The 17937-nt window shown below is 40.1% G+C and overlaps 1 protein-coding gene across 1 annotated transcript; it reads left to right on the top strand.

The window, feature by feature from the left end:
* Positions 1 to 12087: 12087 nt before the first annotated feature.
* On the top strand, positions 12088 to 16274 carry LOC124114003. Its single transcript, XM_046474516.2, has 3 exons — positions 12088 to 12331; positions 15697 to 15873; positions 16209 to 16274. Exons 1-3 carry the CDS (start codon positions 12176 to 12178, stop codon positions 16272 to 16274), a joined length of 399 nt encoding a protein of 132 aa, XP_046330472.2. The 5' UTR covers positions 12088 to 12175.
* The last annotated feature ends 1663 nt before the right edge of the window (positions 16275 to 17937 follow it).

Here is a 17937-nt window from a genome sequence, read left to right as displayed (position 1 = left end):
TTTGTCATTGATTACAGACCATTACTATGCTTATACACTGAACCCATAACGGTTCAGTAATTTCAATAAGCATTAATGATGACGATAATACTGTTAATTTGCAACTCTAGGAAGAATGCATATGTGAAGAGGAGCTAACAGAGACACGAGCATAATGTTTGCTGAACCGATTCATCACGAATTCGATGTTTCTGTGGGAGTCTGCAAAAGACAAATCTTTAAATACACGACATTTGATTAATTCTTCAATAATAGAAACATATTAACTTTTAAGTATCCTTCATCTCATATTACGGGCAATGCCACAGATCACATATCAGCATATGTGTTTACATATACTGGTTGAGTATTTGCTTAAGGATATTTATATTGTCAGCATTTATGTTGTTTCGACATGTGGTTGCACGTTTTCAGTTTAAGTCAGGCGATAAGGCTAATTCATATACCCTCATAAAACCCCCCGGCACTGTGTTGCAAAACGCACATATTTCTTTTTATACGTTTCTCTTTGTTTGTTTGTTGTTTAGCGCCGCACTCAGCAATTCTCTTTACTTACAAGCAGCAAAATATCTGTACTTCTATACAGCAGACGTAATTCAAAATGACATATCGTTTTTAGTTTCAACAAAATCAGAAAATGCGTTATCGTGTCACCGGATTTTCTGGTCCATCGCTAACTCCGGCGTCCATACAGTTTTGCCCTCACTCTATGAAGGTTCATGCTCCAATGAACTCAAACAAAGTGAAAGTCAATTTTTAATTATCTGCAATTACGGCTATGTCTATCATCAGCCTTATCAAGTGAGTTGGGTTTAACGCCGCTTTTAACAGTTTTCCAGTTATATCACAGCGTGTCAGCTTAACGTGGGAGGAAAGCCCGAAGTGATGCAGGTCTCAGACGTTTACCACTTCGATGAAACCAACGAGCAGGGGTATGGTGCTGACAAACCTAGAAACATAATCGGGGCGAACCGGGATTCGAACCCACAATCATAGGTTTCTGGCGTGTCCAGGGAACACAACTCTGCACAGCGAATCGCGGCGCCTTAGACGACTGGGCCACCTCAATCTTTTCAAATCACACGGACCACGCGTCAGCCATACTTCTTCATACTTTACTCATAAACAACTTTTGTCATCAATGCCTCCGTCAAACTAAATTTCACATTTCTGTCGAGATAGCGCCACTAAAGTTCAAAATATCAACTTTTATCGCCACTTTAATCAGAAAATAAGATTATCTGTAGTATAAATAGAGCTATAAATACAGACGATAGTCAGCCACACATCACTCAGTGGCTGACAAATAAATTCGCCCAGGTAAGAAACGTTACAATATTGTACTATGTTAAATCTTTACTATATGCTATTTCCTGTGGGAATATCTGCAACTTCATGTGGTAATTTGATCATGTCGTACCTTTGTTCTTTAAATATTCTCGTCAAACTGCTGTGAATAGATTTTGTTTACCTTGATCATGTTACCGATGTTATATTTGGGATAACACTTTCTTAGTAAAGTACAGATTCTCGTACTTTTTTTTAGGTTTATTCCCGTCCGGGATTCAAACCCAATCAACCTAAACAAGTACGAGAATCTGTCAATTGTTATTTTTTGTGCATGCCCACTGGGGAAATGTTTTTAGTTAGAGTGTGTCGGGTATGATATTTTCAATTATATGTTAATTGTTGAATGTTGTATAAGCATGATCTGCTATGTTAAATTCAATATGTATCAATCATTGACACTCCTTCTACGTCATGTACATGTTCTTCGTACATGTGTATATCTATAATTGGTTGTCAGCAATAGGATGCTTACAATCATTAAAACATTCTTTACTTGATTGTAAGGATTCTATTGCTTAGTGCTATTGAACTGTTTATTCACTCAGGTCTTGTATTATTGTGTGGTTAAGTTGTGTACGGTTGTACCCCTGCTGGGCGAGTAGATCCTCCACTATGGGTTTAACACCTACATAGGCCGATTGAGGATCATGAGAAATAAATATTTTTGAGATGCACTCAGGTATGTACGGCCAGCTAATACAGTACTGTATTGCCGCGTGAACCATGCACTCAGGTATGTACGGCCAGCTAATACAGAACTGTATTGCCGCGTGAACCATGCACTCAGGTATGTACGGCCAGCTAATACAGTACTGTATTGCCGCGTGAACCATGCACTCAGGTATGTACGACCGGCTAATACAGTACTGTATTGCCGCCTGAACCATGCACTCAGGTATGTACGGCCAGCTAATACAGTACTGTATTGCCGCTTGAACCATGCACTCAGGTATGTACGACCGGCTAATACAGTACTGTATTGCCGCATGAACCATGCACTCAGGTATGTACGACCGGCTAATACAGTACTGTATTGCCGCATGAACCATGCACTCAGGTATGTACGACCAGCTAATACAGTACTGTATTGTCGCATGAACCATGCACTCAGGTATGTACGACCAGCTAATACAGTACTGTATTGCCGCATGAACCATATTTAAAATCAAGATGGACAGACACGTATTGCTGCAATAGTCTTGCAGAAATAAAAATCAGCGTACTGATTCAGTGTATATGGCATTAAGCCACAGTCAGCAATATTGTGGCCTGTAAGTTACCGAATCTGGGTCCAACAAACAAGCTGTTGGTATAATGGATAACAAACTATACATATAATTATAATATTTGTGTCTCCTTGTTATATGTTACTCAGTTAGACTGTAAAGTGTTACATTTATGAACATGTTCTGGTCTCTTACAAATATCCATTGGACGTGTGATATCAGGTACCGGGTAGTGTGTATGTCATTATCGTAGATGGAATATACCTCTGTGTTACTCCACAGTCAGCAATATTCCAGGTATATGACGGCGGCCTGTAAATAATCGAGTCTGGACTAAACAATCAGGTGATCAACATTGTGAGCAACGGTCCACGCCGGCGGAGTATGAACGCAACGAACCACTTCACCGAGCCTGTCACGCATATTAAAACCATCATAGGTTGCTAGGGACCTACTCTAAACGGGAAATAAAACCTGGTTAACGGTAATTGCTTGTGGCGTTTATTTGAAAGGGGTTTGGAATTATTTATTGCTTTATTGTCCCCGTGTCAAAGGTAATTATTATTTCTTATAATTAATATTAGCCGTCCATTCGATACATAAAATCGTTTCCGACTCGGTCCCTTCCTGTGCATATTGATTGTTCAGTGGTGAATCTTGATTGATGGTGAACACAGTCAGTCACTGCTAGAAGGCGACAGAACAGACAATGATGAACACGATCCTGCTGGTGTTCGTGCTATACAAGTGTGGAGTTGCTAGCATTACTTCAACGAACTTTAAGAACCGTCCCGAATACAATGATATGAGTGTTACTGGTTTATTGGAGGAACGTAATGTGTTGAACATGCGACAATGCGGGGTGCTCTGCTTAAAGGACCAATGCTTGGCGTTCATCTTCAATCCCCTTACAAGGGTATGCCGTCGTAGCTCGTCCCTCCCACAAACACACGAAGTGGACGTAAAGGACATTGGTGCACGGTTCTACGAAACAGGTAAAACATACATGCCATGTCACGAAAAACTTTGAACAATTAATATAATTTAAATGATTATCCTGAACGTGACCATGACTCAAGTTTTACAATTACGCTCACGGTCGTGGTCAGATGGTCATTGTCTGTGACTTGACTGATGTATCATCGTAGCCTGCTGGTCTGTACGTGGGTTCTGATTTCAGTCACTGGATCGTCTGGTCCAAACTCAAAACCTTGCAGTCGAAATGCGATTCCTCATACTAACTTTTGTTTCAATGAAAACGATAATTATGGTCACACTCAGATAATAAGATAATTAATTCGAACATTGCTGGGTATGACGATCAACGTCTCTGTTTTGTGTCTCCAACAGTATCGAGGATCATTTCACAAGTATGGTGTTCATCCATTACATCTCCGTTTCATAGTGATAAATACGCTCTATTCTCTATCCAAGATTATTTTCAGAAGTGATATCACCATCTCTATAATCCCTGCCTCAGAACATAATTTCTGTCGCTCATGGGAGTATTTGGGACGTTTACCTTTGGCATTGTGAAGTATGAATCGGGCTTAAAAAGGTATGGTGACGAATGGGCCCAGTGTATGGATAAAGAACACTGGATAGTCAAGAATGTAGCTGTCATAGTGGAGTCGTTTCGTGACAGATATAGGGTCAATTGTGCACTTTGTGATAAAAGCATGAAACTTGGCACAGTTGTAGGTAATGACATTCCAAATAATTTCAGATATGTGGCCACCCACAAAAATCAAATATGGCCACCAAATACAATATGGCCGCCACGGAGGTATGAAATTCTTGTAAATCGCATGTGAACATGACCCACAACCTAAATATATGAAACATGAACGTTTTGGAATGTATTTACCCAACACTACATCTGTACAGTAAGTAATTTTATCATTATGGACTATTTATGTTGATTTAGGTAATTGAAAGTAGAAATGAAAGAATATCTTTAAGACATACGTTATAAAGGCCAATAAAGTATAGCAATATTGTATATTCATATGGTGAATACAATGATAATAAATGAATATTTAAAGATCAGAATTTGTATTTATTTAAATATGCTAGTGGTTTTGGTTGGCTGGGACAATTAAATGTGATTCCTTTGCCACCACATTTACAAAGTGGTGTACTTATCAAATGTGGCAACACACAGACTTTGCTCTTGCACCACGCAGGCGTACAACTGCATCTCAGAAGCTCTTGGCATGACTTAGAAGCTTGAAGTAGTGTAGTCCACAAAGGCCCAGAGCCATGTGCTACTGATATTCCCCATGGGGAAGGTCTGTTTCGGCCTCCAGTTTTTGTCGCCAACAGTGGCGAGCATGGAATGCAGCTCCTTTGACATGTTGGTACAATGGAAGAGGAATGGAATCAATTGCTCCACCTTTCTTAGTGAATGATTTTTAGTGCGTGCCTCATCAATTCTTGTACATATACTGGTCCAATCATTCATTAAGACCACAAAAAGCTGAATGACTGTCATCATGTTCATCAAATCCTGTTTGGTTGGTACATCAACAATGAGATTGAAAACTTCTGTTGCTTCATCATACATATTCGATGTTTCCCAGGCTGTTTTGTTGTTGCACAGGCAGTAAAGCTCGTAATGAACAGGTTTCTCTGGTACACGGCATCCGGCAAGGACAAGTACAGTCAACTATCTGAATTGTTTGCCTGTTCCAAAGTATCCGGGGCAGACAATGAACAAGGTCATCGGTATCAACTGTTCGAATCCAAATCCTATCATGCCCCTGTGTGGCAGCACTAGACATGTGCAAACAGAGTCCTGTGTCAGCTTCTTCATCTGAATATAGAACATTGACAAAATCTGACCCTTTGTTAACCACAGTACCTGTTTACCAGAAGTGCGTATGATTTGTTCATCCCAAAATTCTCATGATATAACTTGTTCAGCCAAGAACTTAAACAGTTCTCTCTTGTTCCCGCCAATTCTTAGAAATGCCTCCCATGTGTGAAATATTTTGCTGTTTGGTTGAACGCAGCATGTGACTCTTTTTTATCGTTTATTTCTTGCTGTTGATTGAGGCACTACTGTTTTTGTGCAAATGGAATGAAAACGTCTTTTTGAATAATCTCCAGAATGCATCCCTGTCCCACATGGTGTTTTAATGTTGACTATTGTCGCCCCATTTAAGAGTAGTGCATAATCTATGGGCGAGTATTTGTCTTTTGTAGAGAGTGTTTCTAAACCTCAAGCTTGCCATTGCGTGCTTGACGTCCAATTTCTTGTTTGGTTTTGGCAGTGACTCTTGAGTGTGGGCAAGAAAACAGAGAAAGTTTGATCTTTGGGATAAAGGTTCATAAAGGCTTCTAGTTTTCTATTGGAGATGTTCCCTTCCCAATTTTTTTGTAACAATTGCTCCTCATTGTTTTACCTTTTGAATTGTGTCTACTGTAGTGTTTGCAATGATGTCATTCATATCTAACACCAATAGCTTACATTTTTCCTCCATATATGGGTTACCCATATCCTAAAATACATCACAAAGTGATTAGACCTGTCTTTTGAATGTTTGTTGAACACCTCCCCTCTGTTCATGATGCCTAACTTCTAGTTCTGATTTCTTTCTTAGCAAGTATTATGAAGCCTCGAATTCGCAAACAACATGTGCCATTTCTGGCCCTGACACCATCCGTCTCAAAAGCTGAGAGGAATTCTCTGTTAACCCAACGCGTGTTGTGTTGTTCATGTGATTGATTGCGTGGAATTTTCACAATACAATTACCATTCTTGAATTCCTCTTCCGTAGTAGGATGTTTGGGAATATTCCAAATCAATGACCATGGATAGACATAAACTTGGTGTAATATAACAGGCTGCACATCAAGTCAATCCAGAAGCGATCCCTATTGTTGCATGGGGGAGGTCGGGTAGCCTGGTGGTTAAAGCGTTCGTTCGTCACACCGAAGACCCGGGTTCGATTCCCGACACGGGTACAATGTGTGAAGCCCATTTCTGGTGTCCCCCGCCATGATATTGCTGGAATACTGCTAAAAGCTGCGTAAAACCCTACTCACTCAGTCACTTTTGTTGCATCTGATCAGTGCTAACACTAGCCCAGTGTATACATACACTACTCTTAGAGGGGTGAGCATAAGTGACCATGCAAAGATCCCGTGGGTGTCTTGTGAATGTCCAGAGTTAACATTGTTTGGTACAAGTAGAGACTCAAGTCATCAGCATGGTGCAAACGAGGAAAAGGAGTCACACGCTGCGTTCAACAGCAAACTTTTTCACACATGGGAGACATTTATGAGATTTGACGAGAACAAGACAGAACTGTTGCAACAGCTTTCAGACTCATCAGTGATGTACCAACAGATCAGGATGTATAGAACATTATGCCAGTCATTCAGCGTTTAGTGGTCTTAATGTATGATATCTGTACAAGAGTTCAAGGGGCAAGCAAAAACGTATTCACTAAGAAAGGCAGAGCATTTGATTCGTTTCCTCTTACATTGTACCAACATGTCAAAGGAGCTGCATTTCAAGCTGACCACTGTTGGCGACGAAGTCTGGAGGCCAAGAGAGACACTGAGTGGGGATGGGCAATATCAGTAGCATATGGTTATGAGCCTTTGTGGACTACACTACCACCAGCTTCTAAGCCATGCCGAGAGATTCTGAGATGCAGTTGAAAGTCTGAGGGGAGATGCAGAGCAAGGTGTGACTGTGCCAGGTTGGATTAGTACGCCACTGTGATCACATTTCATTGTCACTAGCCAACCAAAACATAAACCATGCAGAACCATATTTCAATAAATACAAACAATTTTTTTTAAATATTCTGTAATTTACCATATGAGTATACAATATCAGTATAGTTAATTTGCATTAATGAAAGAAAGAAATGCATATACGTCTTCATATTTTTCACACTTTAGATTACCAGAATCAAACAAATAGTCTACTAAGATATAGTTTTTTTTATTTGATAGATGTAGTGTTGGGTAAATGTATGCCAAAATGTTCATATTTCATAATATATTTAGGTAGTGGTTCATGATAAAACGAGATATACTATAATATCACTCCTCTATGCACTTACTTAGCATTCACCTGATGAAGGAGCAAGAAGTAGCTCTGAAACGTCGTATAAAAAATAAATGAAGTTGCTGTCCATAAAAAGGTATCATGTATTCACGTTCCCCCAACTTCTAAATGCCTTTTAAAAACTTTAATCGGAATGAAAAGACCGGGAAATACCAAACTTAACCCTCCTGTCCATAATATGGACTTGTCTGACATTGCCGAGAACAGATTGTATTGAGGGAGTCTGACATTGCCGAGAACAGATTGTATTGAGGGAGTCTGACATTGCCGAGAACTGATTGTATTGAGGGAGTCACCATTATGTAAATACGAGAAAATATTTTTATATAAGGAAGTAGTAAGTTTTGCTACACTTATAAAAAAAGGTTGGTTTCTTGGTCATTGACAGCTGCTAAATACAATCATTAATCGCATTGTTGCATTGAACTTTATAGACGAAGCTGAATGATTTGGGTGAAATCTGACTCACTGCACGTTCTCAAGTTAGTCCAATTTCAATTCACGCTGACATCATGTAATATACACTACACAAGATTTCACTATTACGCATTTCCCTCTAATTTATACTTTATAATTATCAGTCGACCCCCAAGGCAACCGAAGGGACTGAGCGAAAGCTATTTATCCCGTTTGACATGAATCAAACAATGGTGTTTCAGCATCAGTTATTATCACTTATTAATCTTCTGATAATTTATTCATGTTCCAATAAAGAACATATCTTAAAATACAGATTCAGACGAATTGGCATCACAACGTAATATAACAAAGCTAGTCGCCACCTTTGAAGTTGTCTGTCGACGACGAACCAGGGTGCCATCTTATTTATGTTGTATTTTCACCGTAAGTAATGACAAGATTGCAAATACAAATCAACCTCTGACCAATAGCCATCCGCTGACTTTCACAACCAGAGAGTTTGTTTCCTTTCCAGTTCCACCTTTGACTGGTTGTGCTACCATATCCTTACAATGTTATAACTGCTTAGGCAGCGAGACTGCCTCTGGCAACCCTTTGTCATACGCCCAATCTTCTGATGGAATTAGAAAAGCAAGTTTCTTTTCGCTGATAGCCAAAACGCATCTTTATCTAATTAGTGACGTGCATTAATGGTTTAACGAGATTCCCCGTGTCCCTATTTCAATACAGGCCTATTACGCTTTCTACTTCTGACATGATTGTAGTTATCCGAGTTCAAATTAATTAAAATATAAACGACGAGTGGGAGTTGTTTATATTCAATAAAACACTGCAGGGAGAATAAACCATGAGGGGCGCAGCGTCGTCAAAATATAGGTATCATCCAGTTGCGGGGGAATGTTCGAATCTCCAGAAATGACATCATAATAGAACAATGTTTTACCATGAAATAAACCACCCTTCGTTCTTCATTGTTCTTTGCGTAGCTATCTTATACGCACAAGAACACGCTGTCAACTTTCAAATAATACACGAGCTGATTTGTCTGTGTGTCTATATACCGCCTTGATCTTTATAATAGTGTGAACATATTGATTCTCAGGTACATTATCTGTACAGCTCTTCATGGAACTAGGTAAACATGAATCAAGGACGGCAGGACAGACAACTGTCTCCGCGTTCTTTCCGTGAGTTTGTTTGTTGTTTAACGCCGCACTCAGCAATATTCCTATCTTATTTTCATAAATAAAGAACAAATATAACAAAAATATCTAGAAGGGAATGTTTTATCTAACTTATTAACCGAAGAAAGAAACTTAAAACAACAATTATCAACATTTTTGTTTCAAATATACTTTCCATGAACCTGAGGAAAAGGGCCTAAAATATCTGTTGCGAGCGTACGGTACTTGAAGAAGACGGTACTCGTAAAAGCATTACGATTTATCATCCCCTCTGCAGCCAAGTGGTGCACTTACTGTGCTACAGATACGAAGGTTGCATCTTCAATGCTCGGGAATATAAGGAAAACACTTGTCATTTGATTTAATATGTACTTACTTCACACTTCCTTTTTCCAAAGGGGGAGAGTGTTGTCAGGAATGTAGTACTATTTAACGTAAGTAGTTTTGAGGAAGTTACTATATTTAGATGCTAGTCTGATGTGTAAACTCCTGGAACAGCCTGGGCTGATTATTCTGTAATGTTCTAGTGCCAGTAGACTGGTGATGGCACTGCGTGGAAATTTCCAGTAGCTAGTTAGACTGTATGTGAGGGGAAAAGAGGCATACCTCTCGTATCTCTCACACATTTCATTACATCAAGACCAACTTTATTGTTATTGGGAATAGACACGTAACACGGTGTTTCGACTGTTCAAAGTCAACATCATTAAGCCGAGTATTGGTAAGATAAAGCTTTTGAGCCTCCCAAATTTAATTTAACCTAGACACTTCCACAGTGATTGCAGCTGTCTGCCTCGGTGACTTCAGTCTGTAGTTCATCTTGGACTAAGCTTACTTTGCCGTTCATTGGTGGTCTGGGAAAAATACCATTCATGTATGAGGTAAATTGGTGGCAAGCGTGTGCAGTTACAGATCGGTCAAGTTTCAAGCTAGCAGGCGGAATGTGTCAGTATAACAGTATAGTGTGTCCTGTCATTGGGGTCACTGATAATAGTAGGACACACTCACAGTCTGGCGGGCCTCAGGGGGCGTACTCGGACTTCTGAATTACCAGTTACAGCTTCCCTAGCCTGTAACTCTTTATTGATACAACAATACAAATTCGTACCAGCACATGTTTTCACTCAACGCCTTCTACGAAAAGGGGTGTTCTCAAAACTGAAAATCAGAGAGCATTGGGATTTTATAGACTGTTCTTGAACTGTGGTCACTGTGGTCACCAAGAAAATTCGCCCGATGAAGGAGTAAGCATATACTCCGAAACGTTGTGTTTCTATAATGAAGAAGCCGACATCCATAAATTCTCTCTGTGATGTGTATCACTTCTAAATGCCATGCAAAGACTTGTGGTCACCTTGAGCTCAAGACGTGTTAGTGCACCATGGTACAATGAAGATTGCAAAAAAGCTAGAAAAAACAGGGAAAAGGCTGAAAGAGTTTTAAATAAACATCCAACTCAAGACAACTTACAACAAATAGGGATATCAAGAGCAAAAGCTCGTAGAACCATAAACGTAGCAGCTGGAGACATTGTGTTTCCAAACTGACTACACGTACTTCACTCAATAAAGTATGGAATATGGTTCAAAGGATAAAAGGTGAAGGGTCCACCAGCAGTGTTCAACACTTAAAAGCTGAAACTGAGAAATTAACTTCCAAAAAGACATCGCTAATAAGCTGGCAGAGACAATTAGTAAAACTTCATCATCCTAAATTACAAAGGTATCAAAGTCAGCAGGAAAAGAAGATTCTTAATTTCAAATCCGATAATTCTGAAGATTACAATGAATCTCTTTCCTAAAGTGAACTGCAAGAGGCTCTTAACTAAGCTCATGATACAGCATCTGGGCCAGATAATATCCTTTATCAATTATTGATAACATCTACCTGAGTCATCTCTTTTAACCCTCTTTTTCATTTTCAATAATATTTGGGAATCTAGTAATTTTCCTTCTTCTTGGCATGATGCTACTATCATTTCTGTGCCCAAACAAGGGAAGGATCACGCGAATTCTTCTAATTACCTTCCAAAAGCTTTAACAAGTTGCACAAAAGACATTTCTCGCCGTGAATATCTGTAAAATTGCTGATGCGGGCGTTAAGCAATATTCACTCACTCACTATTCACTCACTTGAGCTTGAGTTCAATTTGGAGGTATGTAATTATTTAATCATTACTGTGTTCATGTTGACATGGCTATACTACAACAGATTAGCTGTGTCCACATTGAGCTTGTGATTATTGTGTATGCTACACTGATTATTTATCAGTAATATGGACCTATGACAATGTTTTCTAGGCATAGGTCATCATGGCTAATGCTTGTGTTCGCGTCGAGTTTGCACCCCTTTCCACTATGGTTGTACCTTACTTTGTGCTGGATATCGGCAAAGGAGAACCGTCACAAGGAAACACTATTTTGTAAGCGTCATTCAAAGGGTAGTCCAGTCACATTAACACCTCTCTGTCAACTTTCAAGGCCACATAACTACCAGGCAGATCATGTGGAAGGGTGGCACAGTAGATCGATCAAGATTGTGGGCTGCCCCCTTCCAAATATCTATGAACGGTTGATCATAATGAAGGGGGAGAAGGGGATGTTGATGAAATAAGAATAGTGCAGCTAAACGGTAATCATATTAGGAGTCCGTTTATATATACAAATATATACTCTTTATAAAGAGGTAGTAATTAGTTCTCACTTTGTTTCTTAATAGGACAATGTAGCTTGGTAGTTTTACAAAACATATGGTCGTTTTTTTTAGGAGTTCCTACAGAAACTCACCCAGCTGCGAAACCTCTAAACTGTTTCAACATAACACAATGTCTTCCTGGCGCCACTGACGGTGAATACTGGATCTACTCACCTACCTTGGGCAACAAGAAGGTTCGAATCTACTGTCATAACATGACTGGTATACCCAGCGAGTATGTGACCTTGGCTCACATTAACAAGGGCGTCTACCCAGGCGTCAAGAACAAGAAGTGTGTCGGTGTCGATGACGCGATGACAGGTGTCAAAGTTGGGGTCACAGAATTCTCGAAAGTCAAGGTCAACGTTGAGGTACATTGATCATGAATCATATATGCTCTTAATAAAAGTAGGGGATACTCGGAAATACTCCAAATTTGTAACATATATTAGTTTCTAGTAATAGTTGTATGATAATAATGAACGAAGTGGGAACACATTATATCTGGAAGTATGAAAGTAGATGTTAGGACTGCCAACGATATTAAAGGATAATAGGGGTAAGATTGGAAATGTCATAGTTGGCGTTTTTGGATCAGTAGTGCGTAATACCGCCACGATTTCTCAAACATTCATTCATACTGCGTATGAGTCTCCCAATGGCGATTTGAGGGAGTCCGTCCCTTACCTATTGCAGCGCCTGGTCGTTCAACCATTAACCAACGTGGTCGGCGGCCTGCGACATTGCCGCACACGTCTCCCCTCATGGCCCAGACGTGTTCCGCTGGGGTCAGCCCTTTTCTCATTCTATGGAGGTGAACATTGACCATTCCTGCACGGTGAGCATGGGCGTTGTCTTCCTGAAAGACAGAACGTCGACCCATACGCCTTGCAAACTGGACAACATAAGGTGTCAGTATGTTGTCCAGATAGTACAATCCAGTGATCTTCCTTGCAAAATTTGGAGTTGGGTTCGGCCAGTCATAGTGATGCCAAATCTGTCATGAGGCCTCAGATTAATATTGACTTGACGTTCATTACGACGTTGTCAGACACGTCAACGCCTCATGAAAATGCAAAGCGAATCGGGACTCATCAGAAAACATGACACGTGGCGAGGGACGACTGTCCTAGTTTCGTACACCATCTGTTGGCAATATTACGACTCCTAAGGGATGGCGCAGCACGTGGCCGGCGAGCAGAAGATGAACTGCATGCAGACGATTTGTAATCGTTTCACCCACACCTCGTGCTTCAGCAGCCTGATGAAAGTTTACAACAATTTAAATCGCCGTTTGAGCTCGATTTCGTAAAGCCTGGTTTTGGATCAATCGGTCCTGTATTCTTGTCTTTGACCTGGGACGCCCCGAACGGGGTTCACCGTTTTTGTTTTGTTGGTACATGTTGCATAGTCTGCTCGTCGGCCTCTACATGCTGACTTCTGCCAGTTTCAAGTATGCCATAGCCAGTAGATGTGCAGACGCCGCATTGCCAGTTCATACACAAACAATGAATGTAGACGTGTAACTGAAAGCTGGATGATAAGCAAAATCAAAAGGATCGATAGAAATAATGGTCCACAGAGATTACAAAAACAAGAATACGGATGCATTGGATGTTTGCAACTATCTTTGTTCTAATAGTTGGTATGAACATTTATGTTTCACGACACCCTACTTTTTTAAGAGTATATAAACTACATGAAAGACATGTTTTGTGTCTTTGTTTAACGCCATCCTGTAAATGATCAAGTCTCACCAGACAGTCCAGTGATCGATGACATGAGCAACGGTTCACACCGTTAGGTACCGCAGCCATCCAAAGTCACTCCGTGGAGAGTCAACCCAAATGGATTGGGTGGTCAGACTTGGTCACTTTTTTGATAGCGTGTCCTCGTACCCCTACGGCGTGGATCCTTGCGCACATTATCAATCACTGGATTGTCTTGGCCAGACTCGATTATTTTCAGGAGGCCGTCATATATATTACTCAAAGTTTGCTGTGGATCACAATTTTAAGGTAATGCGCCAAATTGTGTGCGTTTGTTGAAATAGACAAAACCCAGCGGAAGTCCTGCAACTCCAGAAGCCACAAAGTGATACGAAATACTGAAACACAATACTGCCACCAATCTTTGACAATGTACTTGTTGATAACGCCAATAATCAGTCAGATAACCCATCAAAATGAGAATATCTGACCAAAACTGAAACACGCGAAAACAAATTCATTGTCAAAAACAACTCTCTGTAACGCGTATGTGATCCACGTGATACAGCCTGTCACCCTTGTCTCATGCTCCCAATAAGTGTCTGGCTGGTTTCCAAGAGAGGGTTGTTCCACTTTCAGTAAGAGCATTTCCGAGTTCTTGTAGAGTTTCTGGATGGACAGGGCGTCGTGAGACGTGGTGACCGGCTGGCCATTCCATGCGGACAATGGTTTTCTGCCCTCAGGAGGCATCAACAAGCCTGTCTCATTGAGGTCGTGCATCATCGTCCATGATGTCTGATTTCACCAGCATACGGTCTCACGTACACATCCAGAATGTCATCCCTTCAACTTACACCTGTCGCCGTGCCCCGCTGTAGGACATGGAGATCGGTTCTTCCAGCTTTACTGATTCCACCCCTAATCAATCATGATTTAGCCCCCTCCATAGCAGTCATGTTCGGCTTCGTTCGAATCCTGAAATCTCCTTGTCTATGCCACGCTCGGACACGATTCATCAGTGAAAAGAACTGGAGCACAATCCTGGTCTGTCCATTTGACGTGATCTTCAGCCAAATCCCAACGTGCCTACCTGTGATCTCGTGTCAGTGGGATGCAAATGCATGCCCTCCGAAACTGGAGACAAGCCTCACGGGTACGATTATATACCGTCTGAGTAGAAACGTTAACGCCACTGACGTACCGCATGTCATTTCTGAGTATGGTGGCAGTCACAAATTGATGGCGTCTTGCTGCAGTCAGGGGAAACACGTCTTCCCTCTGTGTTGTGGCACCACAAACATGTTCCTGGGTAACCGATCTATACGTCTGGTTTTCATGCCATGCCCTGCAACTCACACTTGGGCTGACACCACAGGCACCTATTTCAAAGCATGCCTTTGCACCTGCCTAATTCTCCGGACGTCAAAGGACGTGTTTGACGCTGAGGTGGCATATGTGCAAACGGTTTTGGCAATCCTCAGTACCAAATTTTGTTGTGCTTTCTGATAATGATATGCAACAATTCTGTCACGATAATTCCAAAAGCAACTTTTCAAGCACCTCGTTCACATCGTGCCTCTGTCCCTTCATCATGAAATTTAGATTCTATTAGAGGTTACCCAATCATTATGTATTTTTATCTTTATTTGTTAGATGTTTTTTTTCCATCAAAACTTTATCCCCAGCAAACTTAAAATAGTATAGCTTGAATATTGCTGAGTGCGGCGTCAAACAAAAATAACAATCACAGACCCAATGTTTCAGAGTTAAACAACCCGATCCCTTTATGTTTCTCTTCCACCCCTTCTACCCGAAGCAAGGAAATTAACTGACTATATAAAGTCCAGTTACATAGTCAGTTAACTCCATTGCCTCCTTAAGATACTTCCATCCAGGTTCCAGGTTCTAACCCGGGTTACCCACCATGTGTGACCGTGCCTGTAGAACGAACGTTGATGTTTTGAAGATACGCTGATGTGATCAACCCTTACATTTGTAAAAACCTGTAAAGCGTTGTCTTGTTTCAGACCATGACTGTGATACAAATAGACTTCCTGTTTGCATCCTCGACCGGCTACCTGAACCCGTACGGCGTGGCTCAAGACTGCTACACCCGCCATACTGACCATGTTCGTAATGCATGCGGCCCCAAAGGAACATTCCGCATAGACACCAGAGGGACTGGGCTGTTGATCAATACAAATGTACGCTTATCTGTCATAAACTATTTTCTCAACGCGACCTACATGTTAACACCATCCTTAACTATACGTTCTGCAACTCAAAGTGAGTGAGTTATTATTTAAAGTCACAGCGGCAATATTTCAGCCATATCGTGACTGCAACTCAAAGCTTAACTCGACCTGTATGTTGTAATTTACTTAATCTTAATGTTTGACTCGATATGTGTGTAACACAAACATTACTTTCACGAATCCAGTAGGTTCTCGAGGGAGACAAGTCCCCCAACCAATGCTTTTCGTGCATACTAAATTAACGATCAGACTACAAAGTATGACTGGGCTCATGGTGGCGGCAGCGTGGACCGATGCAAGTGCTGTCGACCACTGTCAACAAAGGTTCAGTTATTTACAGGTCGCGATGATAGTGCTTTCATATTGTTGACTAAGGCATTAAACAACATTCACCGATTTAATCAAGTGACATCATGTCTCACTCCGGGCGGTGGCGTAGCCGAGTGGTTAAAGCGTTCACTCGTCACGCCGAAGACTCGGGTTCGATTCCCCACATGGGTACAATATATGAAGCCCTTTTCTGGTGTCCCCCGCCGTGATAGTGTTGGAATATAGTGTTGTTATCCATAGTGTTGGATAGTGTTGGAATAAATGCGGCGTAGAACCATACTCACTTATTCACTTCTGTATGTTCGGCTGTTGGCGTGCTAATGTCCAAAACTCAATCCTAGCAAGTTTTGATCATTTGGATGGATTCTAAATGAGGACAAGGTACAAATTATGTAAGGAAAGGCAATTTATATGGTCTCAATCAGAGTTTACTCTTTTGGGAATAAAGTTTTACATTGACCTAGAAAAAAAGGTAGAACAAAATTACAATGAAACATTACTGCAAATTTAAAAGCGCATGAATATTTTGGATTCACTCCTCTTTTCGAAACTGAATCACTTACCTTCTGCCCTTCCAGATGTGCTTTAAGCTTGTTAAGACTCAATACTTAATAGAGGCAGAACTACAATCTCGGTGTTTATGGAACAATGATGACACAAGAATTGACAAGAGACCAATTTTGTATAGTAGCTGGTATGATAAAGGTGTTGTTTTTTGTTAACGATCTTATGCTCAAGGAAGGTAGATTCTTGACTTATGAAATATTCACCACAAAATATTCTTAATTTACAAAGGCGTTAAAAGAGCCTTAAAACAATATCCGAATCAATTAGATATAATAAAAGTTAATTAAGATTTAGGCAACCCTGTATATCCTTTTAATCTTAGACAAGTTAACAATATCTTGGGAAGCAAATATTTATACAATCACCTCCTGAATTCCAAATTTGTAAAATTACCCTGCTATACTAAATGGAAACGAAAACTTGGTTGTCACTATGCTGAAAGCGATTAATAACGTTCAATGTCTTTTCAAATAGGTGTACCCAAAGTATCAACCTGAAATGGCAACAATTTAGAATCATACATAAGATACTACCAGTTAGAAATAATTTATTTAAAAAGGGATACATTGATTCATCTTTATGCGAATTCGGTAAAAAAAAAAGAACTTAAAACTATTGAACATTTATTCTATAAGTGGGAAATTGTTACTAATATATTTGGCACAAACTAGAAGAAAAAGGATTCTCCTAATACAAGTACGAATGTAGTTTTTAAAATAATTAATTAAAATATTATGTTAGGCATAAAAGGGGAAAACAACAGTCCTATTAATACAATCATATTATTGATTAAGAAAATTATTTATAGATCTGGCATAAACAAGAATATCCCAAATGTAGAATACATTAAAAGAGAGATTACAAAAATTATTTATTTTTCTAGTGGAGAAAAAGAAAAAAATCTTTTCCTTCTGGTCATCTCTACACTTACTGTAGTAATTTGCTGAATGTACCTTAATGTACCTTATCTTTAAAGTTTAGTAAAACCTGTATTAACGATCCATAATGTTTCCAAAGCATATCAAAACCTATACTCGTTGTATATTGTGATGTTCTTAATAACTATCATTTTATATGTACCGTTTTTTGAATAACTATATATTCACAGCTAGCTTG

The sequence above is a fragment of the Haliotis rufescens genome, unplaced genomic scaffold (genome assembly GCF_023055435.1).
Source record: "Haliotis rufescens isolate VD_foot unplaced genomic scaffold, xgHalRufe1.0.p SCAF_62, whole genome shotgun sequence".
NCBI classification, from domain to species: Eukaryota; Metazoa; Mollusca; class Gastropoda; order Lepetellida; family Haliotidae; genus Haliotis; species Haliotis rufescens.
This window is presented reverse-complemented; position numbering and strand designations above follow the sequence as displayed.